The sequence below is a fragment of the Hyperolius riggenbachi genome, chromosome 9, assembly GCF_040937935.1.
Source record: "Hyperolius riggenbachi isolate aHypRig1 chromosome 9, aHypRig1.pri, whole genome shotgun sequence".
Classification (NCBI taxonomy): Eukaryota; Metazoa; Chordata; class Amphibia; order Anura; family Hyperoliidae; genus Hyperolius; species Hyperolius riggenbachi.
This window is the reverse complement of record NC_090654.1, coordinates 52,628,060-52,655,538: the sequence shown is the minus strand read 5'-3', so window position 1 is coordinate 52,655,538 and position 27,479 is coordinate 52,628,060. Positions and strand designations below refer to the sequence as shown.

Genomic DNA, 27,479 nt, shown 5'->3' with positions numbered 1-27,479 from the left:
GAGGGCTTCCCCCGTCGCCATGGCGACGGGGCGGGATGACGTCACCGACGTCAGCGACGTCATTGGGAGACCCGATCCACCCCTTGTCGCTGCCTGGCACTGATTGGCCAGGCAGCGCAGGGGTCTGGGGGGGGGCGCACCGGATAGCGGCGATCGGGCGCGCGGCGGCGGCGGCGATCGGGGTGCTGGCGCAGCTAGCAAAGTGCTAGCTGCGTCCAGCAAAAAAAAAAAATTATGAAAATCGGCCCAGCAGGGCCTGAGCGGCACCCTCCGGCGGCTTACCCCGTGTCACACACGGGGTTACCGCTAAGGAGGTTAAGTGGAATTCCAGCTAAAACCCCTTCATTTTTATTTTAAAGTGACCTCATTCAGAGGGATATGGAGGCTGCCATGTTTCCTTTTCAGCAAAGCCTACTGCCTGACTGCCCTGTATGCCACTGACCTGGAACTAGCATGCTGATCAGGTGCTCTGACTAAAGTCTGACTCCACCAGCAACATGCTTGCTTCAGGTGTGGGATTTAGATGCCAGAAAATCCACCAGGACAGACAGTCAACTGGCAGGGGAAAAAATATGGCAGCCTCCCTATCCTTTGTTCCTATTTGAACTGAATCTCATGTCTAGTCACCAACAACACTGCAAGAAGGATGGGGATCTCTCCAATGGTGCCCATACATGGTACAATTTTTCATTTTTTTTTTCAGATTAGATAATTTAGTTCGATTATTCCATTAGAAGATCAAATATAAAGATTTTTCCAATATGTCTGATCGGATTTTTATAGAAAAAACAGGATAATTGTTTTTCTTGATCGGATTCTTTTCAATTTTCATTCGATTCGATCGTTTTGGTTAAAAAAAACAGGAAAATCGAACGTTTTTATTGTATTGTGTATGGGTACCACAGGAAGGACTCAGACAGCAATAACAATTCTGGACTTCAGCGATGAAATAGAAGTTAATTTATTGTTCAGAGTGATTACTTCACTTCCTGTCACCAATAACGCCACAGGAAGTGAGGGTAAATATCCTTGACAGTAAGGCCCCTTTTACACTTACTGCATTGTACCATGTTGCTTCCACCTAACATACCTCATCACTATGGCCATTAAAGTCAGTGGAATATGTTACACTTCCCGCAATGCGCCGCAAGTAGCAGATGCAGGAGCAGCATTGCGTTATCGTACACAGCACATCGCACCAAAAGCAGTGAAAGTCAATGATCATATGCAGATTTTTTACATTTTTGGCATGCTTGCAGTGCTTCCTGTCCAGCAGTGTAAACATGACTTAGGGCTCGTTTCCACTATAGCGAATCCGCATGCGGGCACTGCACGCGGATTCGCATAGGCAATGTAAGTGGATGGGGCCGTTTCCACTTGTGCGGTTGCGGGAGCGTTTTTTGGGGCGGCAGAAATCTGCACGGCAGAGCCGTCAGATTTCGCGTGCAGAAGGAATGTGCGCGAATCGCCGCTAATGTATCTAATAGGGAAATCGCATGCGGGGTGACCATGCGGTTTTTGCCGCGAAATCGCATGCGATTTCGCATAGGTATCAATGTTAATTTACACAGGCAGTGACATGGTTAAATTCGCATATACCTTACCTATGCGGAATCGCATGCGAAATCGCGGCAAAAACGCATGCGGAATCGCACCCGCATGCGATTTCGTCTGCGGTGGAATGCAGGCGATTCCGCACCGCGCTAGTGGAAACGAGCCCTTAGGCTGGATTCACAGTGGTCAGTTGAATAACGCAGGTGTTAAAATGTGTGTGAACTGCAACTGAGACTGGACATAGACTTAAATGCAGAGCCTGTATGCAGCAAGTTAGAAAAACGCAACCCAATACTGTGAACAGCCCCATAGAATTGTATGGGCTGTGAGTTGGCATGCAAAATTTTTTGCAACGCAACTGAGCACTGTGAACCTAGCCTAAAGGGTGAGACTTTTTGAAGCAGGTTTCCTCCAATTTCCCTATCAAATCAGTCTGCCGCATAAAAATGTGCAAGGGCTCGTTCACACTAAGGGCGTTTTTGCCTTTTTCAAGCACCGGCAATTTTGAAAATCGCCCTAAAAAGGATGTACAATCTACAATGATTCCCTATGAGAGTGTTCGCATCTGAGTGGTTCGTTTCTGATCCACTCACCAAAGCGCTGCCTGTACCATTTTCTGACCGTTTTTGCTCAATGGAAGGTATAGGGAAATCGCAAAGTGCTTGAAAAAGCGATTTGTATAGCGATTTCCCCAGCACTTTCATGAATAAATACATTGTATTTATTCTCTTCTGGGTCAAAGAGTTCACTTCCTGACTTGCGTCAGGAAGTGAAAAAACAAATTGCTCTGCAAAAGCGCTTTGAACAGTACTTCATACAAAATCACAGTGTGCAAGCTAAGCGCCGGGAGGAGAAAAATTGAAAATAACTGCCGTCAGCGATTTTTGATTTTAGATGTGAACAAAGCCTAATAGTTTGGTGTGAGGCAGCACGGCAGCCATTTTGCTGATGCAAATCACCTTGCACCATGCGTAAAAGAACCCTTAGGACCCATTCACACTTGCTTTTTGTTCTGGCGTTTTTGGCGATTAACGCCAAAAAAATCACCATTCACACCTGGCGATTATTTTTACGATCGCATTTTGCGCTTCTATAACACTGAAACGCGATCGCCGGAAAATAGCCTGAAAATGGTGCAGGCTATGCATTTGCGTTTAGCGGTTTTGGACGATTTGTGGCAATTTGCGCAAATCGCCCAAATGAGAATGGGCCCATAGACTTTTATAACCCTGGCGCTTAGAAAAGCGCTAGGGTTTGAACGTTTTGCCAAAATCGCCTGCAAAACGCTCAAGTGTGAATGGGCCCTTAGGGCCCTTTTCCACTAGCGGCGTTTGCGATGCTGAATCGCAAAAACGCAAACCGCTAGCGATTTTACAATCGCTACGGTTTGCTTTTTAACATGGGAATCGCGGTAGGTCATTTCCACTACCGCGATTCGTTTTTGCGGGGAACGCGAACGCGCGGCGGAGCGATAATTGCCGCGATTTTGCTATGCAGTGCATAGCATAGCAAAATCGCGGCCGCAAACGTCGGGGGAATCGCCGGTTTTGCGATTCAGCAATCGCTAGCGTTCAGCGTGAACGCTAGCGATTGCAGGTGGAAAAGGGCCCTTATAGAGACCAGAAACCTTTGTGATTCTTTCTTGTTCTGTGTAAAGGTAAAGTAGAAAAAAAGCATACAAATGTATGTCATTTGTGTTATGCACATGCTGACCCCACATCTGTGGTAATTGTTGGCAATTACTGTGGAAGAGCAACACCAACAGCCAGTAAGTGGGTCAAGGATGGTGTAAATTATCCCCAGCTGTCATTGGCACATAGCACCACACTTCTGGCTGAAGTATTCTGCAATCCTGCCTCCGAAATCTATTATAAGAACGTACTGTAATAGGGTGAAGGAAGAAAACTACATTACTACTATACTTAAAGAGTAGCAGTAGGGTATTCGGTATTGTACCGTGTTAGCCATCAGTAAATCAAAAAGTTTTGAATTAGGATTGATACCATTTATTTATTATTAAAAGAATAAGAGTAAGCGAGCTTTCGGCTGTATAGCCTTCGCCAGGCTTCAATCGTGTTTCAAACAGACAGGATTGAATCCCGACGAAGGCTTTAGAGCCGACAGCTTGCTTACTGTTATACTTAAAGAGACTCCGTAACAAAAATTGCATCCTGTTTTTTATCATCCTACAAGTTCCAAAAGCTATTCTAATGTGTTTTGGCTTACTGCAGCACTTTGTACTATCACAGTCTCTGTAATAAATCAATGTATCTTTCCCCTGTCAGACTTGTCGGCCTGTGTCTGGAAGGCTGCCAAGTTCTTCTGTGTTGTGGTTCTGCTATGCACCCCCCCCCCCCTCCAGGCCCCTCTATGCACACTGCCTGTGTGTTATTTAGATTAGAGCAGCTTCTCTCTTCTCTCTTATCTTTTACAAGCTGGATAAATCGTCCTCTGAGCTGGCTGGGCTTTCACATACTGAAGAATTACATACAGGCAGAGCTGTCTGCACTCTGCAGGAAGAAACAGCCTGACACTTCAGTGGAAGATAGCTGCAGGGGGAAAGAAACACACAAATGATCACTTGAGATTCAAAAGGCAGGCTGTATACAGCCTGCTTGTGTATGGATGTATTTTCTATGTGTGGACATACTGTACATCAACCTACTTCCTGTTTTGGTGGCCATTTTGTTTGTTTATAAACAAACTTTTTAAAACTGTTTTTAACCACTTTTAATGCAGCGGGGAGCGGCGAAATTGTGACAGAGGGTAATAGGAGATGTCCCTTAATGCACTGGTATGTTTACTTTTGTGCGATTTTAACAATACAGATTCTCTTTAAAGAGGAACTGTAGTGAAAACTTACTGAATAAAATTGCTTATCGTTTACAATATTCATTAAAACCGGATCCACACTATAAGCGGGTTTCTGAGTGCTTTGTGATTAATTAGCGCTTTTTAAAGATTTCTCCCATCTGCTTTCATTAAAATCGCTCTAAAAATCGCAGTGATTTTTCGCATACGCGATCGTGGTGATTTCCATGCGATTTTTACCACGATTTTAATGAAAGTGTATGGGAGACATTTTTAAAAAGTGTTCAGAAACGCCAAACGATCACAAATCGCTCAGAAAAGCGCTTCTAGTGTGGATCCGGACTTACAGATTACTTAGTCAGCATTTGCCCATTGTAAAATCTTTTTTCTCCCTGATTTACATTCTGAAACGTATCACAGGGGGTGACAACTTTAGTTCTGCCAGGTGACCTGTACGGAATGTTCATTACAGAGAGTTCTATGCACAGAGGGATTTGAACTGGTGACCCCAGTGCTGTAAGATGAGTGTGCTTTCCACTACCCCATCATGTATATGTGTACTCAGAGTTGGATTTGTATAAAGGCCAGATAGGCCCAGGCCTTGGGGGGCTGCTGGCCAATGGTCTGGAGGGGTGGTTACATAGGGTAAACAAGGATTCTAATGGAAAATGGAGGCTCCAAATGAGGACCCAAGACCTGGAGCTGCTGTCCAGGGGAGCTGTACATCAAAGAGAAGAATTGTTATACATGGAAGTGGGGGGTGCACATGGAATGGGAGGAGCCTGAGAGGGGCTGCTGTACATGAAATGGGGGCCTAAAGAAACTTGTTAGGAAGTATAAATACAGATTACTGTGTTTTTCCATTTTCTAAGCAGGAAAACGGAGAAAGCAGTGTCACAGGAACGTAAAAATAGCAGAAGTGTTCACCAAGGATGACAAAGGCCTAAGGCTGGTTTCACAGTGGGACGATACAGGCGCACGTTAGAGCAGCCTGTAACGCACCCCAACGCACAGCAATGAAAAATCAATGGGCTGTTCACAGTGCCCACGTTGCGTTACATTGTAACGCAGCACATCTACATAACGTACTGCATGCAGTACTTTACACGCGCCTAAGCCGCGTTAGACTGCTTGCACATGCTCAGTGGGGGGCGAGAGGAGGCGGGGAGATGCCGCTACAGTAGCCGCGCACATGGCTACTTAATATGCACTGCACTGGCGGCTGCTGATTGGCCGGCGGGACCAGGTGATGCGGAGTGTCTCACTCCGCATCACGAGGTCCCGCCGGCCAATCAGCGCCACTCTGGGAAACCTTATGCGGATAGAGCCGCGTTAGGCGGCTCACTCTAACGTCCTCTCCCGCACCACCAGGCGTTGCGTTAGGGGCACGTTATGCGACCATAACGTCCCCTAAAACGCAACGTCCTGGTGTGAAACCAGCCGTTCCTTTCTGCTGTAAGAAACATAAAAATGTAAAACACCCACAATGTGTTATAGATACAAGCCACTTCTTTAAGTATGGAATACACACCGAGGTCTGCAAATTAACCAGAAATATGACTGCAGGGTAAAAAGTCAGTAACTACAGAAAAACACCGCCGACAAAAAAAAAAAAAAAGCGAATTCGTACTGCTATAGGAATGATGCGGAAAGCTCAGTATTATTGAATATCATCTCCTTCGCTCTGCTCAAATTCATTCATATGTGCAAAAATGAGTTATGTGAAATCAGATATGCGGCTTTTATAAATAATTATGACAAGTTCCGATCTCCGGATGGTGGAAAGATCTCACTGCCTGCCTTATATAGAAACGTACAGTTTATTAAACCCTAAGAGACGGCCAGGGCCAATTTGTCATAGTGGCATTATTATATAAACAATCCTGAGATACATAAGGCTACGAAAAAGTGAGAAAGATGAGAAAGCTGGGCACACACATCAGATAAAAGTCTTTGCAAACTGAAGAATCAATCTGCTGCAGATGTTTGTCTGTTACATTTGAACAACCAATCTTTTCTAACGATGTGGTGCGCATGCAAAAAAATCAGTTCATGCAAAACACCCGGGAAATGCTTTTGTAGTCCATTTACTTTCTTCCATTTCAGGCATGTGCTGTGCACACAAGCGGACCTGATCTCAGAACTTCCTCTGTGCTCTAAAAGATTAGCAACAGCATAATAACCTTTAACGGAAAACATTTCTTTGTTACAGCTGATACAATAAATCTGCAATGTGTCTACTTCCTGCTTTCATGGAAGCAGACATAGGGTTAACATCCTGTGTTTGCAAATTAGCTGCTCTGCTGAGGCAGCCAGCTGATACATCTGAGAGATCAAATTACACTTGTGATTAGTCACAGATGAGGGAGACTTAAAAAGACTAAACTCTCTAAATACATACAGGGTGCATTTCCTTTTGTCCAGTGCAAGAGTTCAGGTCCACTTTAAAGTTTACCTGTAGGGGTAAAAGTGCCCCAAATGGGTACTCACTCCAAAGATTTTTATCTCACGTGTGTATGTATGCAACAGAAGTCAAAGTATGATACTTGCCTTCGGAGGTTTCCCTTATCCTCCTCCACTGGGTTGCTCCAGCGCTATGTCCCACACACATGCCCTATGTCCACATACACTGCAGATTAACTGCAGGATTTGTATCATCAGTAACAAAGAAATGTTTTCTTCTGTAAAGGTTATTATGCTATTGCTTATTTTGTAAGGCTTGTTCACACTATGAGCGTTTTCGATTTTTTTTTTTTTTTTTACAATAAGCGCTGGTGATTTTAGAAACCACTCTAAAAGCGCTTGTGCAATGATTTCCTATGAGACTGTTCACATTTCAGCAGTTCAATTTTTTTTCAATCACAAACGCATTATCTGTACCCTTTTCTGAGCACTTTGGCTCAATGGAAGGTATAGGGAAATCGCAAAGTGCTTGAAAATGCACTTTGTATTGTGATTTCCTGAGCGCTTTCATGAATAAATACATTGTATTTATTCATTTCCGGGTCAAAGAGTTCACTTCCTTACTGACGTCAGCGCAGGGAAAAGCTATATATAGGGCTGGAACCCACTAGTGCGATTTTTTTTTTTTTGGAGCGTTTAGGGAGTGTGAGAAATCGCTAGCGATTTCCCTAAGCGCTCTGCCAATGTAAATGGATTGTGCAAATTCCACAGAAGCGATTGCGATTAGCAAAATCGCAAACGCAGGACATGCAGCATTTTGTTAGCGTTAGCACTTCAATGTAAAGTATTTAATCGCTGGCGTAATCGCTCATCAAAACCTGCACTGAGCGATTTTGCTAGCGTTATGAAGTTAATGTACACTGTAACAAAATTAATAGAAAGGACCAATCAGACCTTAAAACGCTAATCGGTACACAACCGCTTGCAAATTGATACACTTTTTAAAATTGCTCCCTAAAACGCTCAAGTAATCGCTTACAAAGTGCTCATACGAAACGCTAGGGATTGCGTTTTGCCGTGGGTTCCAGGCCTCAGAGATGGGGTGTGGAAGGAATCATGTCATAATATATTGGTACGTAATAAAGCCAAATATGTCACTGATATAGCCTACTGACGCCTTCCCGTTAATTTTACACCCCTATTTCCATTATACAGTACGCAGCTTGCCCAAAGCAGGTTTGTTCTATATTATTTGGCACCGCCAGAGACTATCTGGCTGTAGGGAGAAGGCGAGAGAGAGCAAAATGAATCTGAGAGAGAAACTTATATTATTGATGTTTTGTTTTATATGAACTAGCAGAGGACAGAGCTCAACCCATCCCGAGCGGAAGAATCATCTGTGCCTCCCACACTGCTACTTCTAACAGGGGCCAGAGAGATCATATACAATACATGGATTCAGTCCAGTGTTCCAGTGCAAGTACAGCCAATATATATTTTTCACAAAGATGAGTTGGAAGCTACACAACAAAAGGAAGAAAAAAGACCCGGAAATCCTTCCTTCCCGCTAGCTGTGACACCCAGCGAATAAAGTCTGAATGTCAGTACACAGGCTAGTGTGCCAAACAGCAACGCAAACCGATATAAGGGATGTGTAGTCAATTAGGGCTCATTTACACTGAATATAGAAGGGATACAGAATTGTACAAAAGTGAATGTGACATACAGGAATCATATTTAAAGGACAATTGAAGCTAGAGCGACATGGAGGCTGCCATATTTATTTCCTTTTTAAACAATACCAGTTGCCTGGCAGCCCTGCTGGTCTTTGGCTCCAGTAGTATCTGGATCACCACCCGAAACAAGCTTGCAGCTAAAGCAGTCAGACACACCTGATCTGCATGCTTGTTCAGGGTCTGTCTAAAAGTATTTTAGGTAGAGCATCAGCAGGACAGTCAGGCAATCTGCAATATGGCAGCATCTCCTATCCCTTTCGCTTTCCCTTTAATCACACACCTAAACCAAATATCTGGCTAATCTAGTCAGACTAAAAGTATTATGCCTGGTACACACCGTGCAATTTCCCATCAGACAGATGGGTTGATAGATAATTTCCTACAGATCCGATCGGATTGCCGGAAAATGGGAAATCGCATGGTGTGTAACAGGCTTAAAGCCAGTGTTTACCATTTTAAAAATAAAAAAGTCGGATACTCACCTAAGGAGAGGGAAGGCTCGGTCCTAATGAGCCTTCCCTCTCCTCTCCCGGTGCCCTCGGTGCTGCGCTGGCTCCCCCGTTCGCGTCCGCCGCCGCAGGGACTTCGGAGGTCTTCGGGAGCACTCGGGCTTCCGAAGACGGGCCGCTCCATACTACGCACACGCGAGTGCGTCATAGAGGGCGCTCGCGCATGCGTAGTATGGAGCGGCCCGTCTTCGGGAGCCCGAGTGCTCCCGAAGGCTTCCGAAAGCTCCCTTCGGCATGTGGAAGTGGCAGTATTTGACTGAACTGGTCGAATACTGCCACGGGGGATTCTGCGCAGCACGGAGGGCACCAGGAGAGGAGAGGGAAGGCTCATTAGGACCGAGCCTTCCGTCTCCTTAGGTGAGTATCCGACTTTTTTATTTTTAAAATGGTAAACACTCACTTTAAAGGACACCCGAGGCGGAAATAAACTAATGAAATAAACGATTGTATCTATCTTCCGTCTCCTAAAAATGACTTTTTAAGATATTCCACAGTCTTCTTTTATGTTTAAATCTACTTTTTAAGTTTTAACTGTTTTATTGTTCTTGTTCAATGACACCTTCATTGAAGTATGGCAGAGCTAAAATCTATGAACTGTTGATCATTTTTATCTCTTTCCTGCTCTCAGAAGCCATTTTCTGCTAGGAAAGTGTTTTTATAGTTGGAATTTCTTATCCGTGAGGGTCACACTGTAGTCACTTCCTGTCCGAGTCAGGACTGAGTCAGCCACTTACATACCTGATATTTAACTCTTTCAGGCAGAGAAAGAAAAAAAGCAACACAGCATAGTTATTTGTGTGCTAGGCACTCTACATACACATGTCTATCTCATCATGTCACATGTCACTTCGGGTATCCTTTAAGAGGAAGAGGATCAGCAGGACAGCCAGGCAATAAGCATTGTATAAAATAAAAATGGCAGCCTCTATATTGCCCTCGCTTTAGGCTCCCTTTAAAAAACTTATGCTGATGACATCATCACTCCACCCCACTCTATAAATGCAACTAATGAGAGAGGCTTTTGCCCCCTCCTGTACTGACTGTCTGTTGGACTACACTTCCCATGGTACCTTGTGGTGGCTGTTAATTGCCAATACCCCACTGCTAGGAATGGTCAGTGAGAGCCTAGTTATTCTGAATTTATGCTATTTTTGTGCAACTTGTTAAAGAACAACTGTAATGAGAGGGATATGGAGGCTGCCATATTTATTTCCTTTCAAGCAATACCAGTTGCCTGGTTATCCTGCTGATCCTCTGCCTCTAATATGTTTAGCCATAGACCCTGAACAAGCATGCAGCAGATCAGGTGTTTCTGACATTATTGTCAGATCCGACAAGATTACTGCATGCTTGTTTATGGTGTTATTCAGACACCACTGCAGCCAAAAAGATCAGCAGGACTGCCATGCAACTGGTATTGTTTAAAAAAGGAATACATATGGCAGCCTCCATATACTTCTCATGTCAGTTGTCCTTTAATGGAGCAATCAAATGTAGCTGCTGCCTCCTCTATCTCTATGGCTGTTGTGAGCCGTAGCTCTGCTGGCCTTTCTGTGACAGCGGAAGGAGCAGAATTACAGGAAGTAACTCCCGCTGTTGTCCAAACAACAGGAAGTGTGACCGTATTTGTATTCAGCCAGGACTGCTGAAAACTACAGAAGATGGCTGTTGTTTGGATGAAGCAATCGTATGTTATAATTCTACATGCACGACTAACACCAATTATCATCCTAACCGATCCGCCATGATGAAATAATCTACGTGGAAAATGTCTTGCAGGACTCACACTAGGGGCGTTTTCTGCCTTTTTTCCAGGGCTGTGGTGTCGGAGTTGGAACAATTTTGGATACCCAGAGTTGGAGTCGGAGATTTCATAAACTGAGGAGTCTGAGTCGGATGATTTGTGTACAAAATCCACAGCCCTGGTAAGTATTAGACTAAAGAGTCGAAGTCGAGGAGTCGGAGTCATTTTGGGTACCCGGAGTCGGAGTTAGAATTGAAGGTTTCATAAACTGAGGAGTCGGAGTTTTGTACCGACTCCACAGCCCTGCTTTTTTCAAGTGCAGGCGATTTTTAAAATCGCCCACAAAACGCTTGTTCAATGAATCTCTATGAGAAGGTTCATATCAGCGCGGTTCGTGCGCAGTGCGGTCAACAAAGTGGTGCCTGTACCATTTTTGGGGCGTTTTTGCTATAATGGAAGGTATAAGAAGAGCGCCAAATGCTCACAAAACCACTTTATACTGTGTTCACGTTTTTTAGAATAAATACATTGTATTTATTCTTTTCCGGGTTCACTTCCTGACTTGAGTCAGGGAGTGAATTAAAAAACCGCTCTGAAAAAGCGCTTAGAAAAGCACTTTTACTAGAAACGCAGCGCGCAGTGGAGCGCCGGGAGGGGGAAAAAAGCACACAAAAATGCAAAACGCTTGCATTTGCGCTTTCAATTGTAGGTGTGGATGAGGCGTTACTGTTGTAGGTACTCCAATGATTCTCGTTCGACCTGTTTTTCCTCATTCGATCGGCTGATAATGGTTGAGTGTGTATTACCTCCCTTCCTATCTTTACAGGAAGATTGGAACATTCTTATCAATCAGGGCAGCGACAGCAATAAAACCAATGATTTATTCCCTTCCATCCAAAACTGAAACAGAAGAATTGGCCGAAGTTGGAGTTTATCTGTGAGACACGATGTTCGGGGTCACATCTGGAAAACCCGATATCACCCCTGGAAGCTAAAGACAAATGACAGCTCCAGGAGTGATGTCACCGCAGTTCTCATCATGGGGGTGACCCCCATCCTTACGGCAGGCCGCCCGCAGTCGATAGGGCTGCGCACTCCAACGCTTCCTGGTATTGGCGGCGAGGGGACGTGGGAAACGGAGCAGCTGTGAGCTCAGAGTCGGACTGAGGCGTCTGTGACTCATTAGAGAACCAGGGACAGAGGACGTGGGAAAACAAACTGCAGCCTTCATGAAAACCTTCATATCCCTCCCCGAAAATACTTTAGTGGCTAAAAGAGGAGTCGGAATTCACTCATCTGGCAAGTTTAATTCCACAACCCTCCCATAAAACAACAGAGAGAGGAGTATAGAGCTGCAATCAGTACAAGCATGTAGCAGTTACAGTTCAGCATCTTCCCAGGCGGGAGATACAGTAATGTCAAACGCCAGCCACAGACCTCAGCGTGTCATCCGATCGCTCAATAAGCACAGCCTCAATATTACCTTTCTGTGTCAGATGAGGCTTCTGCAGATGTCACAAAATCACTGTGTAAGAATCTGACCCATGACCTAATGCAGCCCAGCTGAAGGAGCTAAAGCAAACCTGTGACTTTGTTAAAAGGAAAAGTTAAAGGACCACTTCAACGGGAAAAAAAAGCTCTTCGAATCTGACAGAAAAGACAGATTTTGGACAAGTCCATCTCCTCACTGGGGATTAACAAAAGTTTGCTTTCCTAAAACAGAAAGAATTTGCGATAATTCAGGTTGGAGTGAGCTTGAGATGTCTCCCAGAGCAACACTGCTGAATATATGCAAATTAACCATTGTACCCTAAGAAGTGTTGCTCTGGGATACATCTCAAGCTCACTCCAACCTGAATTATCGCAAATTCTTTCTGTTTTAGGAAAGCAAACTTTTGTTTTTCTTAACATCTTAGTAAGGGGGCTTTTAGGACCATTGTAGTCCCTTACACACTCCAATGAGTTCTGGGTCACCATGAGCTTGCTGGTTAGTCTGTGCCTCACTGGGGATTCACAGGGTTTTCTTTATTTTCAAAAGCATTTCCTGAGCAGCAGTTGATATGCCAAAATAATGTGCAAGTGAATGGGGAGGCTGGCTGGTATCTTACTTTTTTGGTAGTTAGACTTAGCAACTGCTGTTTGGGAAATGCTTTTGAAAACAAAGAAAGCCCTGAGAATCCCCCATGAGGAGATGGGCTAGTCCAAAACCTGTCAGTTCTTTCAGATTTTAACTGCTTACTTTTTCTCATAGGAGTGGTCTCTTAAAGGGGAACTGAAGAGAGAGGTATATGGAGGCTGTCATGTTTATTTCCTTTTAGACAATACCAGTTGCCTGGCAGCCCTGCTGATCCTCTGCCTCTAATACTATTAGCCATAGCCCCTGAACAAGCATGCAGCAGATCAGGTGTTTCAGTGGTTCAGACTTATAAGTCTGATCTGACAAGACTAGCTGCATGCTTGTTTCTGGTTTTAATCAGATACTACTGCAGAGAAATAGACCAACAGGGCTGCCAGGCAACTGGTATTGATTAAAAGGAAATAAACATGACAGCCTCCATATACCTCTCTCTTCAGTTCCCCTTTAAGGCTTGTGTACACGTCCAACAAAGTGTGCGACCAACTCCATGACACGACTGACCGCGCGTCCGAGCGTTTGCACGTCTTGTATTTTCTGCGCACCAACCAACTGAATGACGGACTGCACAGTATGGCCACATCGAAAACAAGTACAAGTTGTTAAACACACACATGGCCAACTGCACGATATCAGTACAACAGTTGTGTGAGTCAATCCGCTGGTTGGATTGGGCAAACCGCCTGTTATTAGTTGCTCAACTAGTCTAGTCATTTGCCATGCATACACACGCCCAAGTATTGCCCAACAGGCCAAGTTTGGATGATAGTTGGGCGGAATAGCTGCAGGTGTTTATGAGCCTTTAGTTATTAAGCCCCTCCCTCATCCTCCTCCAAAACACAGATGGACGACAGGACCCTCTGGAAGCTTGCGAGTGCTCCCGTTCATGAATGAGCGTGGCCGCACAGCGCACGTTTTCAGAGCAGTAGCTCGCAACCAATTGTGCTTGGTGGAAAAAAAACACGAGCTCGAGTAAACTATACACTACTTTTTCTCCTATGTTGCTGTCTCTTACAGTAGTTAGTAGAAATCTGAGGAAAATGGCAGGCTTTAGACTAGGCCATCTCTTCATGGGGGATTCTCACTAATTTATTCTTTACAAAAGCACTACCTGGAAAGGATCTATAAAAAGATGCAGGCCGCCCCTCCTACCTGTTGTACTCAGCAACTGCCATTCACTTCGTGCTTTTAAAAATAGAGAAAACCCTGAGAATACCCCATGAGCAGATAGGTTAGTCCAAAACCTGTCTGCTCCATCAGATTTCTACTACCCACTGTAAGTGACAACAACATAGGAGAAAAGTAATTTATAGCACATTTTACTCTGGGAGAAATGTACTTTTTATTTGTGTTTTCATAATTTTACAAATGTTTTCAATAGTGGTCCTTTAAGAGCCATCCGAAATCCATATGAAAGGACTCAGTGACCGAAGCACCGTTCTGGCCCAAGAAATCTGTAATTCATCCCAGAAGAATCTCAGTAGGCTGCTGTGACACAAAGGAGGATGAAGGCCGAAGTCGTGAGCAAACCTCAAGACAAAGGAACATTACTCACCGATAAATAACTCCTACAATTGTGTAAAATCACCGCAGCGTGATCTGTGACTGTTACCAGTTACTAGACTAACTGATTAGTCAGAGCTTCTGCAAGGCTAGCAAACACTGCAGGGCATATGGTCAGTGCATGACCTTCCCCAGGCCTCCACAGACACTCAGTGAGTGTGAGAATTAATAGTCCCCAACACCTGAGGAGAGTTATCTGTGACCCGGCCTGTTCTGCTCCATCAAGCCAACATTAGGAGGTGTTATTGTAGCCAGGCCACTGCTGTACAGGTGTGTATCAGAGAAATGCAGGCCTACAGCAGTGTGTGTACACAACCCAGCAATAAAGTGCATTGTTCCCCTGAGGAGGTGTCCCACAAGGCTGCCCCGCTGCTGATAAGCGAGATGATAGTGCAGTTCTTGGTGACACAGCTGGTCTCAGGGTGACAGAACTCACATAACTCGGCTGATCTGTCTGACCTCTCTTATGGGGGCCCAGCTCTGTTTCAATAACAACACGAAATTCGAATGAATATGTATGCTACTTTTGCCATTCAGCCTTTTGATTAGTTGTGCCTCATCTGAAGGTGCCCATTAATTAACAATCTAATTTCCCCAACGTGCGTTTATTGCGAACGATCAGAAACAATCATTCAGCCCCACCAACAGAGGGAAAAATGGTAAGCAATTCAATCAGACTAAAAGTATTGTTTTGAAATTCACCTTTTTTTAATGTTCGCTGCAGTGCCACCGGACGCAGGATAGTCTCCTCTTCCACCATTGAGTGGCGCTGTAACGCCTACATCATCCTCCAGGCTCCGATCACATTATATGACTTGTGGTTAGGACCCAAAGCAGGATGTCATCATTACAGCGCCTCTCTCCTCTTCCACCAATGAGTGGTGCTGTAATGCCGACACTATCCTCCAGGTCCCGATCACATGATATGACATGTGATTGAGATCCGAAGGAGGATGTCAGGATTACAGCACCGCCCTCCTCTTCCTCCACTGAGCGGTGCTGTAATGCCAACATCATCATCCAGGTCCCAATCATATGATATGATAGATGTCTGCATTACAGTGATGCTCTCTTCTTCCACTACTGACAGGTGCTGTAATGACGGCATCATCCTTCAGGTCCCTATCAGATGATATGACATGTGATGAGGATGTCAGCATTACAATGCCGCTCTCCTTTTCCACCACTGAGGGGCGCTGTAATGCCGACACTATCCTCCAGGTCCTGATCACATGATATGACGTGATTAGAACTTGAAGGAGAATGACAGCATTATAGCACCACTCTCCTCTTCCACCACTGAGCAGCGCTGTAACGCCGACATCATCCTCTGGGTCCCGATTACATGATATGACGTGATCAGGACTCAAAGAAGAATGACAGCATTACAGCGCCGCTCTCCTCTTCCACCACTGAGTGGCGCTGTAATGCCAACATCATCCTCTGGGCTCCGATCACATGATATTACATGTGATGAGGATGCCAGCATTATAGCGCCGCTCTCCTCTTCCACCACTGAGTGGCGCTGTAATGCCAACATAATCCTCTGGGCTCCGATCACATGATATGACATGTGATGAGGATGTCAGCATTACAGCACCGCTCTCCTCTTCCACCACTGAGCGGTGCTGTAATGCTGACATCATCATCCAGGTCCTGATCACATGATATGACATGTGATCAGGACTGAAAGGAGGATGTCAGCATTACAGCATCGCCCTCCTCTTCCACCACTGAGCGCTGCTGTAATGCCGACATCATCATCCAGGTCCCGATCACATGATATGATACAGTATGTGATCAGGACTCGAAGGAGGATGTCAGCATTACAGCACCGCCCTCCTCTTCCACCACTGAGCGCTGCTGTAATCCTGGCATCATCATCCAGGTCCCGATCACATGATATGACATGTGATCAGGACTCGAAGGAGGATGTCAGCATTACAGCACCACCCTCCTCTTCCACCACTGAGCGGTGCTGTAATGCCGACACCATCATCCAGGTCCTGATCACATGATATATGTGATGCGGATGTCAGCATTACAGCGCTGCTATCCTCTTCCACCACTGAGCGGTGCTGTAATGCTCTGAAGCGCCATTGCCCAGAGCAACCAATCAAGTTGCAGCTATCAAACTTACATGAGATTTTAATCTTGAACTTTTTATTTTTTGTCAATTTTTTTTCCACCTGTCTTGGCAAATCAGTCCCAAAGAGATTTGGGAGGAGCTGGCATTTGCCTGTTTACAGAATCATTACAGAATGCAAAAGCGAAAGAATTACTGATTATGTCAATGATTAATTGGCCTTATTTTTAGATGTACCGTGCATTAGAAATATTGCCTGAGTTTTTGTACATACATCATGAAGGAATTCTGTCAAAGGAATAGCAGGACTCACACAGGGAGAAAATCTATCTCGTTTTAAAGCAAACCTGATAAAAAAATAAACTTTTAAGATAATGAATTGAATGTAGAGTACGGATAATTAATATAACATTAGTAGATAAGAAAAAAGTCTCATAATGTTTCCCAGTACAGGAAGAGTTAAAAAACCTCAGTTGTTATTTGTGCATAAGAGCTTCTCTGAGCTATTCGACCCGCTGAATACAGTCCTGTTTTGTGAAGCACTTACACAGCCAAGAAACAGTGAGAGACAGCTTGAGATAAGGTTTTAGGGCTCAAACCCACTAGCAGCCATTTCTAAGCACTAGTGACATGAAAAGCTCTTGCTAATGCATTGCTATGGGGGATTTTTATAAAATCACATACCTCTAGCGGGATCACACGTATAGCATATAGCATTACAATATCAAAAGCTTTTCAAATCACAAGAAATAGCATAAGTAACATACCGCTAGTGGGTTCCAGGCCTTACTGCAGGAAAGTTCAAAGGTTCAATATTTCTGCTTTTTTTTTATAGCTTAAGGGCCTGTTTCCACTACACGCAGATTGGATGCAGAAAAACTGACTCCAATAAATGCCTATGGGAAAATCTGCATCAGAAAAATCACGTTTAGTGGAAACAGGCCAGGCCCATAGGCTTTCATTGGAGTCAGTTTTTCTGCATCCAATCTGCATGTAGTGGAAACAGGCCTTAAATGACAGAGTGTGGTTTAACCTCCCTGGCGGTCAATTAAAACCGCCAGGGGGCAGCGCAGTACTATTTTTAAAAATTTTTTATTTTTCTTTAATCATGTAGCTAGCCTAGCGCTAGCTACATGACAGCCGCTGAGCTGCGGCATCCCCCCACCCCCTCGATCGGGTCCATCAGGAAATCCCGTTCTAAACGTCAAAGGGACGTCAAAGGGAGTCCCGATCCTCCCCTCAGCGCTGCCTGGCACTGATTGGGGGTCTGGGGGGGGGGGGCGGCATTGCGCAGCGGGTAGCGGCGAATCGGCACAGATCGGCGGCGATCAGGTAGTGCACGCAGCTAGCAAAGTGCTAGCTGCTGGTGCTAAAAAAATTTTTTGCAAATCGGCCCAGCAGGGCCTGAAAAATCCTCCTGCGCGGCATAGCCCGAGCTGAGCTCGGGCTTACCGCCAGGGAGGTTAAGCAACTGTGACAGAATAATGCAATGTTATAAAAAAAAAAAGCTATAAAAATGAAAATAAAAATATGAGACTCTTTTCTTGGCTACTAACGTTCTATTCATTATCAGTACTACACATACAATTCATTATATCATAAGTTTTTGTTCGCTCCAGGTTTGCTTTTAAATAAGCGGTGAAGGAATAAGGCCTGGAACCTACTGCAAATCACTAATCGCAATCGCTAGCATTTTGTATGAGCAGTTTGTAAGCGATTTCATGAGCGTTTTAGGGAGCGATTTTAAAAAGTGTATCAATTTGCCAGCGGTTGTATAGCGATTAGCGTTTTAAAGTCTGATTGGTCCTTTCAATTAATTTTAATTTTGTTACAGTGTGCAGTAACTTTAAAACGCTAGCAAAATCGCTCCGTGCAGGTTTTGATGAGCGATTACGACAGCGATGATATACTTAACATTGAAGCGCTAACGCTCCCAAAATGCTGCATGTCCTGCGTTTGTGATTTTTTTTTTTTAATCGCTATCGCTCCAGTGAAAGTTGCCCCATCTATTTACATTAGCTGAGCGCTTTTACAAAACGCTAGCGTTTTCAAACGCTCCCTAAATGCTCAAAACATCGCCCTTGTGGGTTCCAGCCCTACGACTGCCATCATTTGCAAAGTTATTTATGGTCAATTAAGTCTACACATTCCGGCACTTCCACAAAGTGGTCCTGAACCATGCCTGAATGTTAGCAGCTATGCCTCATTAAATCCTCACCTTCACCGGCACATTTAGGAATGCTGCGGCCCTCTCAGGTTTCCAGAATGGTCATTGTTATTACACATTTCTGTAGCGCTGACACTTGCTCCACAGCGCTTTATAGAGAACCTCAAGCAAGTCATAAACTTTCTGTCAGGGAGGTTTACATTTTACTGTTTCCAACCACAGCCTCGGGGCAAATTTTAGGGGAAAGCCAGTCAAAATATAAGTATGTTTTTTTGGGGCGTTAGAGGAGACCAGAGCAGCCAAGGGGACATTTAAAAGTTGGACATGTTAATTTGGGTGAAATGATTGGGCAGCACAGTGGCGTAATTGTCAGCTCTCTTGCCTTGCAGCGCTGGGTCCCCAGTTTGAATCCCAGCCAGGGCACTATCTGAGGCCTCATTCCCATTGCGTAGTGTTTGCTTTTTGTTATTTTTGATGCAATCTTTATTTTCGATTCCCGGCGCTTGGGTGGGGGATGCGGTTTTTGTGAAAAGCGCTTTTCTAAGTGTTGTTCCAGAGCGTTTTTTTTATTAACTACTTGCCGAAAGTCAGGAAGTGAACTCTTTGACCCGGAAAAGAATAAATACAATGTATTTATTCTTAAAAACGCACACGCAATCTCTACACAAAGCAACTTTGTGAGCGTTTTGCATTCTTCCTATACCCTCCATTGCGGCAAAAGCGCATCAAAATGGTGCAGGCAGCGCTGAGCGGATCTGAAACGAACCTCTAAGATGTGTACTCTCTCATAGGAAATCATTGCACAAGCACTTTCAGATCGATTTTGAAAATCATGAAACGACTCAAATCACAAAACGCCTCCAGTGTGAACGAGCCCTCACAGAGTTTGTATGTTTTCCCCGTGTCTGTGTGGGTTTCCTCTGGGCACTCCGGTTTCCTCCCACATCCCAAAAACATACAGATGTTTGGCTCCCCCCTAAATTCAAGAAAAACATTGCCATGTATCTCCTTCTACATATGCTGTTCTAGTCAAGATCAAGAAAAAAAAAGGTTTTCTTTTAATTTGCAGCCATTTGTATACTACATATTAAAAATATATATTTTCAATACGCTGCATCAAAAGAAAGCCCCATCTACCTGCTAAACAAAATTCAGATAGCCCAGGTTAAGGGTGCATACACACATCAGACCATAGTCTTTGGAAAATGAAAGATCACAGGCCAATTTTACCCCCTTCCATGTAGTATGAGAGCCATACCTACACAGTCTATTCTATGGAGCTGAACTCCCCATCAGATAGAAAACTTTGCAAGATGCTGAACACAAAGATGCTGTACACATTCAAAAGATCTGTTCCTGCAAAAGATCCGTCCCTGCAAAATGTATTCATAGTCTATTATATCTGCAGATCCTCATACACACCTTGTTTAATGGACAATCATCTGCAGATCAGATCCACCAGGATGGATCTTCAGATCTGCAGATGATTGTCTGATCTGCAGATGAATGTCTGTTAAACAAGGTGTGTATGAGGATCTGCAGATCTCATAGACTATAGGTGCGTACACACATGCGACTATAGTCGTTTGTAACGATCGTTCCCCGAACTTTACCAACGACGATCGTTACAAAAAACGAACCACCGACTATTAAGGCAAACGACGAACGAGGCAAATCGCTACAAAACAAAGTTCTGTCTTGGCGGATTTTTACCACCGACGATCGTTAGCAAAAGTGGTACATCGTTGGAAACGATCGTTCGTACCAGGCTGGACATGCGCATTTCACTTTTTCTCCAAGGAACTTTACAATTTTATGCGCAGGCGCATTAAGTGCTTTTACGTGGTGTAACGTTCGTTCTAACGATGTGATCGTTACACACTTTTTACAACTAACTTTACTTCGGTCGTTCTTTCGTCAATTAAAAGAACGTTCGTCGTTGACAACGAACGATCGTTGTCGCATGTGTGTACGTAGCACTAGAATGCATTTTGCAGGAACGGATCTTTTGCAGATAATGATCTGTTGCATGTGAACAGCATCGGTGTGTGCAGCATCTTGCAAAGATTTCTATCTGATGGGGAGTTTAGCTCCATAGAATAGACTGTGTAGAGTATGGCTCTCATACTACATGGAAGGGGGTAACATTGGTCTGTGATCTTTCATTTTCCAAAGACTATGGTCTGATGTGTGTATGAGCCTTTACTCCAAAAACCTAGGTGCAGTTATCCATTAATACAACACACCTGGGAAAGAATGAACAAGCTGCAATTAATAATTTCGGAAGTCTTTGGGAGCCAAGTCCTCCCGAAGACAGGCGGCTCCATACTGTGCACGTGCGAGTGAGTCATAGAGGGCGCTCGCACGTGTGCAGTGTAGAGCGACCCGTCTTCGGGAGCACTGGGGCTCCCGAAGCATTTCCGAAGAATCCCTTCGGCAGGGAAACAGCGGTATTTGACCGAAACGGTCGAATACCGCTACTGGGGAGCCAGTGCAACAGCGGGGACTGGGAGAGGAAATGCTCTATGGGACCCAGAGCCATCCTCTCCTTAGGGGGATATCTGACTTTTCTTATTTCAGTATGGGTTCCCATTCACTTTAAGAGTGCTCCCTCCCTGGCTGTAGTGCTGATCCTTTGCTTGTAATTCTTTGTGTTACTACTGACCATGAATGAGTATACTGATCAGCTGTCCTCACTCCTCTCTGACTTCACTGCATGCTTGTTTCCTGTACGTGACTCAGAGTGGGGAAGCCAAACTGTCACAATGACAGCTGGGCAACTGGCAGCTGTTAAAAAGGAAATAAAGATGGCAACCTCCATACCCTGCTCCATCCAGGTTTCCTTTAAATCCCTCTCTTACATCTACAAAATAAAACTTAATGAGCCTCTGGACAGAAGCCACTTGAAAACAGAACTTTCAAGAAAAAGTTTTGGCAAGCGGACGTTGGAAATGTAAACCGGCTGGATTGGGGAGGACTTCAGAAAGTGCTGATCCTCTGGCGTCCTGTTTCACTGATTGATTCTGCTTGTCTAAACAGTGCTGACCATTTTCCCGCGGTGATTTGCAAAGGACATTGAACTGTGTGTATCAATTCTTGTTGTCTTGGAACTTACAGCCTTAAAGTGAACCCGAGGTGAGAGTGATATGGAGGCTGCCATGTTTATTTCCTTTTACACAATACCAGTTGCCTGGCAGCCCTGCTGATCTATTTGGCTGCAGTAGTATCTAAATCACACAAGGAACAAGCATGCAGCTAATCTTGTTCAGATTTGATAATAATGTCAGCAACACCTGATCTGCTGCATGCTTGTTCAGGGTCTATGGGGCCAATGGCTGAAAGTGTTAAAGGCAGAGGATCAGCAGGACAGCCAGGCAACATGTGAGCCTCCCTATAACTGTCACCTCGGGTTCACTTTAAGGCTTGCACCCACAGCGCAATTTTTTGAGCGATTCTTCAGATGATGGCGACTTTTTGAATGATAATCGATCGTTTCAGAAATCTCACAACGTGGGTACATGCCCGTGATTACAGGAACAACGTTTTGCAAAGCACATCGATTACAACCATCACGACAGATTGGATCTTTAAGATCCCAGACGACTACCATGCAAAGTACCGCAATCGTGTAACCTCTTGCTCGCGCCCGTCGTGTGTTCCCGCGGGTACGAAGATGGATTATGGAACACACTTCTTAGGGTGGTGTCGCTGTGAGATTCCCCAATCCATCTTCAGGTGATTATTCAGCTTCGGAGCTCATACATATGGCCAATCTGTCCACACTTATTCGTGGTTATGTTAAATCCCATACACATGAGGGAGGGAACTCAGCTGAGTTGGCCGCTTGCGGCCGCATCGACCGAGAATCTAGTATGTTTATAGATGACCCTGACCACAACAATGCTTAGAAATTCAGCTATCTAAATAAGACAAGACACAGAACATTTGCAAAGTGCTTTTCTCCTGGCGGACTCTAAGGGCACGTTCACACTTGCAAATGCTAACGATTAGCGATAGCGTTTTCCGCTGGTGATATTTAAGCAAATAACACATAAAAATCACTGTACACTCTCGTGATTTTTGAGCGATAGCAATTAGCGCTTTGTCAGCATTGTAATCGCGATTGCTCTAAAATCGCAATAAAATGCTGCATGTAGCACGTTTGGCGATCACCGCTAATTGCGAATTGCCAGCGATCGCGGCAGTGAGATCACTGCCATTTAGTTAACATTGTGCTAGCACTTTAAAAAGCAATAGCGATCGCAGGCGATTCGGCAATTAGCTGTAAACGCTCGCTAATCGCACGAGTCACACCGGGCCCTAAACATCATAGATGCAGCCACTAGGGTGCGCTCAGTAGGCAGTAGCAGTGTTAGGGAGTCGTGCCCAAGGTCTCCTGACTGAATAGGTGGTGGCTTACTGGACCGATGTCCTCCGATGCCACTGATGCAGTTACAGATCTATCATGCTGGTTACCCTACAGACAAACTCTGTTGTAGTTCCCACAGTTGGACACCTGTCGCTCGTCCTCCACTCCCCCTATTCACAGAACAGACTATATGATCTTTCCCTGAACCTGCTATCCAGGCGATAATTATTAAAGAGTGTGAGTCTAGCTTTAGGCTTGTCCACCAGGCTTAGCAGAAAATTGCGGCTGGCATTAGTGACCAATCATCTTCCACTGTTCTGACAGCTCCAAATGGATGAAAAGTGAATTGACATTGGTTGCTAAGGTTACCGCATTTCATATGCTATCATTTGCACCGTCTAGTAAGAATGCCTGGTGACGGAAAACGGCCATGAGATCGCGGCACCCACCAGCTTGATGGTACTTTCTGTTGTTAGCCCTTTGCCTGGATAAAGCAACATAAAGTACTTTACCAGGATTTCTGTTTACTTCTTTCTCACTGTCTAGGATAGGTGTATATATTATGCTGGGTACACACAATACAATTTCTTGTCCAATCCATAGGGTAATCCTCTATAATAAAACCCCTGTGTCCCTGTGTGTGCTGTCTCTGTGTCACAAAGACAGGAGGACAGGGACAGGGCCAGAGAGCCACGCGGGCGTGTGAGCGGGCGCCGGGTGTGCGCGCGCGCACGTGTGCGGTGGGTGTGTGCGAGTGCGCGCACGTGTGCAGTACATGTGGCGGGCGGCGGCGAGAAACACAGACCCTAGAGCCCGTTTTTAAACGGGCTTGGGTCTGCTAGTCTGATAATAAATTGTATCGTGTTCATGTCCAAACTGCTCCCAATCAATAACGGATTTGATTTTCCAATGATGGCTTTGCAAAATTGATCTTTTAATCAATTGGAGCAGATCAGATATGTCGGAAATAATCGTCTGATCTCGTCAATCGGACGGGAAATTGCATCGTGTGTATTTAGTTTTATGTTTTTTCTATAGAGCCTCTCCGTGACCATCATCACAAAGAATATCTGGGCACACACCTCACAATTCGATTGCACGATTTTTATGCTGGTGACACACATTTGAGTCTGCTATGGGCAGCACGTTGGCATAGTGGTTAGCACTCTTGCCTTGCAGCGCTGGGTCCCCAGTTCGTATCCCAGCAAGGATTCTATCTGCGCAGAGTTTGTATGTTCTCTCTGTGTCCCTGTCAATGCGGCTTTCCTCCCACATGCCAAAAACATACAGATAAGTTAATTGGCTTACCCCTAAAATTGGCCCTAGACTGCGATACATACACTACAAGATACATACATAGACATATGGTAGGGACTAGATTGTAAGCTTCTCTGAGGGACAGTTAAGTGACAAGACAATATACTCTGTACAGCGCTGTGGGAGATGTCGGTGCTGTATACTGTAAATATGAAATAATAATAATTGCAAAGGCTTTACACAGTCGAACTAAAAACTCTCGTTTCAGTCCACCAGAATGAATGCAATCGTAAAAACGTATTAAGGCAAATCATCGCAAAACACAAATGTCGGAACTACAGCACAATCAGATTATAATGTGTGTGGTCACCATTGGCAACTAACCAAGAATGTATCACAATGGTAAAAGGTAAACTGCTTCAGTTAAACTTGCCATACACTCTGCAATCTTGATTGTACAATCTTACAAAATCTATGAACGCACAATGAAATTGAATGGAGAATCAAACTTCTGTCTAAAAATGTGAAATTACGTTTTCATACGCATGAAAAAAGTACATCTTCCAGTATTAATTTGCACATCACATGTACATTCTCATATACTTTCATTAGCTACTCCGAAAGAATGCACGCGAAAAACGCAAACGAACGAGTCAAGGGTCCCTGAGAAATTGCATACTGAAAAAATGTGCGGTTTTCACATGGACAAGTGTCCACTAATGATACAATCTTGATTGTATAATCTTACCACTTCTATGCAATATAAGGGGCTACCTAAAGTACACATTCAACGTGGATTCATGCTTCTATTCGATACATTTGGCAAGATTGTACAATCAAGATTGTATCATTAATGGCCACCTCTAGAGTCTACTGATTAGTTCAAAGTATATTTATTCTGTTTACCCTAAACAGCTGCTTGAATATCTCCAATGTGGGTTTACCAGTTACACAGTTTTTGCAAGACTGTACAAAGATAGTACAATCAAATAATTGCAAAGTGTGTGTCCAGCATAGTGCTTAGGGCTCTTTCACATCAGAGCTTGCGTTGGAGAACGCTCAAAGCATACGTTTTGTTGTATGCCTTTTACTGCGTTTTGATATGCGTTGCACTGCAGTGAGTGTGCGTTTTTAATCCGTTTTCAATGCGTTACTGCACATAGAAAAACGCAGGTAATTTTTTTTTCTTTTAGTTATCAACTTTCTACATTGTTCCTCTGTTGCATTCTGGGACTGATTGCCTGCGTTAACGGATTAAAAACGCGCATAGTGTGCGTTTTACATTGACTAACATTGTAACGCATAAAGCTAGCGTTGGCCAAAAAACTGCGCCTGGGTGCAGTGGAACGCAACGCACAAAAAGGCTGCGTTATATGTGAAAGCTAAAATGAAAGTCTATGGACTTTCATTTCACCTTGGGTAACGCAAACTTTACCCTTTGCGTTGAAACGCAGAAAATCTGCCCTAATGTGAAAGAGCCCTTATGGGTTAATCCACAAAGACATTGATCCTCTCATTTGAGGTCAGCATTTGATATGATGACTGCCTTAATCCCATTACTCCTAAGCATATAATAAATATTTAGACATTTACAAATGAACAGATTAAACTAACCTTCATCATGACCCGGGTCACACAGTTAGGTCCACTGCCTTGCACCACACTATCCAGCACTGACACATCTCCATTGTCTTTATTTTGCTCAAAACAACCTCTGCGTGCATCATGGATCTGTTTCCCAACGTCTTGGAGCCAAAAGGCGCAGAGCACAGTTTCCTTCTGATGTTCAAACACTCCAATTATCCGACCAGGTTCAGCAAACACTGACACCAACCTCCCATAAAGCGTCCCCTTGGGGCCCTGACAGCGCAGACCCAGCTGGATGTAAGACTCTGTGAGCTTGCGCGGCTCCCCGCGGGGGTCTGGCTTCAAGCAAATACGCGCGATAACGCTGCTGGGTCTGCTCTCTTTCCCCGCAGGGGCGGGCTCTACGTTCATAGCCAGGTAGCCAAATCCGTTTTGCTGGAAGGCTCGCACGAAGACCAGGCGGTGCTGCTTCTTGCTGGCCTGTTTCACCTTGAAGATGTTATCGTCCGACGGGCTGATGTCAAAGGTGAAGAGCTTGGAGGGCTCGTCGGTATTCAATGCCCGGATTGAGATCTCGGGGCTGTTCTCGAATCGGTGGTCCGCCACAGAGTTGTTTCCAATGAAAAAGTCGCTGCCGAACCCCGTGTAAGTGGCTCCTACCAGCAGTCGGGTGTCTCCATCGGGGTTCTTGAGCAGAAGCCCCACAGTCGAGGCATTGGGGTTGTTGGCTGCGATGTTGAGCATGCTGGGCACCACGTCGGGTGTTGGAAAGGGCACTGCCCGTTGGGAGATGTTGCCTAGGTCCCTCAGCTCGCAGAGCCCCTGGTAGACGGAGCCACATGCCAGCAGCAGCCCCTGCTGAGGGTCTATCTCCAGGATCTTGTTGTAATTGGGGGTGAGCGCCTTGGGGAACTCGCAGGACGACTCTGGGATTTGGGGAGCATGGCACAGGGGGGAGTCCAGCACGGGGCCCGTCACCTCCTCCAGCTCAGGGTTGAGGTCCCCGCTCCGCAGCTGGTACAACCTGTTCACAGTGGCCAGGTACAAGCGCTGCCCCGCTCCATCCAGGACAAAGTTGTTGGTGGGTTGTTGGCACTGGAACCTGCTGTCCAGTCGCAGCCCCAGAGTGGAGCCCAGCAGAAGGAGAATCTGGCACAGCGGAGTCCACAGAGCCATGAGTGGGGCATAGGGGGGTCTCTCAGCTCCTGCGACCACCGCAGCCCTGCATGGCACCAGGTAGAAGAGAGCGCTCCACTGATGAGCCTTCCCTCTATAGCAGGAGCTCAATCACTCCTCACTACTGATGCTGAGCTTGCTGCCCCCTTCCTCACTCTGCCCAGACCCCCCCACCTAACTCTGCCCAGACCCTCCCCTCGCTCCTCCTCAACCCACTCCGCTCTCCCCTCCACACACAGGTCCGGATGTCTCTCATTTACAACTTTGCTCTCTGTCTCATTGTATAGTTTGCTCGTCTCTTCGCTGTGCAGATCAGCATGTCTCCTGCTGTAGTTCTCTCCCTCCTCTGTGATGTCACACTCTCTGGTAGATTAGGGTTATTG

The 27,479-nt window shown here is 45.1% G+C and overlaps 1 protein-coding gene across 1 annotated transcript in view; it reads right to left on the bottom strand.

Moving 5' to 3' along the window:
- Positions 1-27,236, bottom strand: part of PLXND1 (plexin D1) — a 211,101-nt gene extending 183,865 nt beyond the window's left edge. The window contains exon 1 of the mRNA XM_068252759.1: positions 25,948-27,236. Coding sequence (XP_068108860.1) covers positions 25,948-27,096 — 1,149 coding nt within the window. The 5' untranslated portion in view covers positions 27,097-27,236. The remainder of the gene's footprint in view (positions 1-25,947) is intronic.
- Positions 27,237-27,479: the final 243 nt, after the last annotated feature.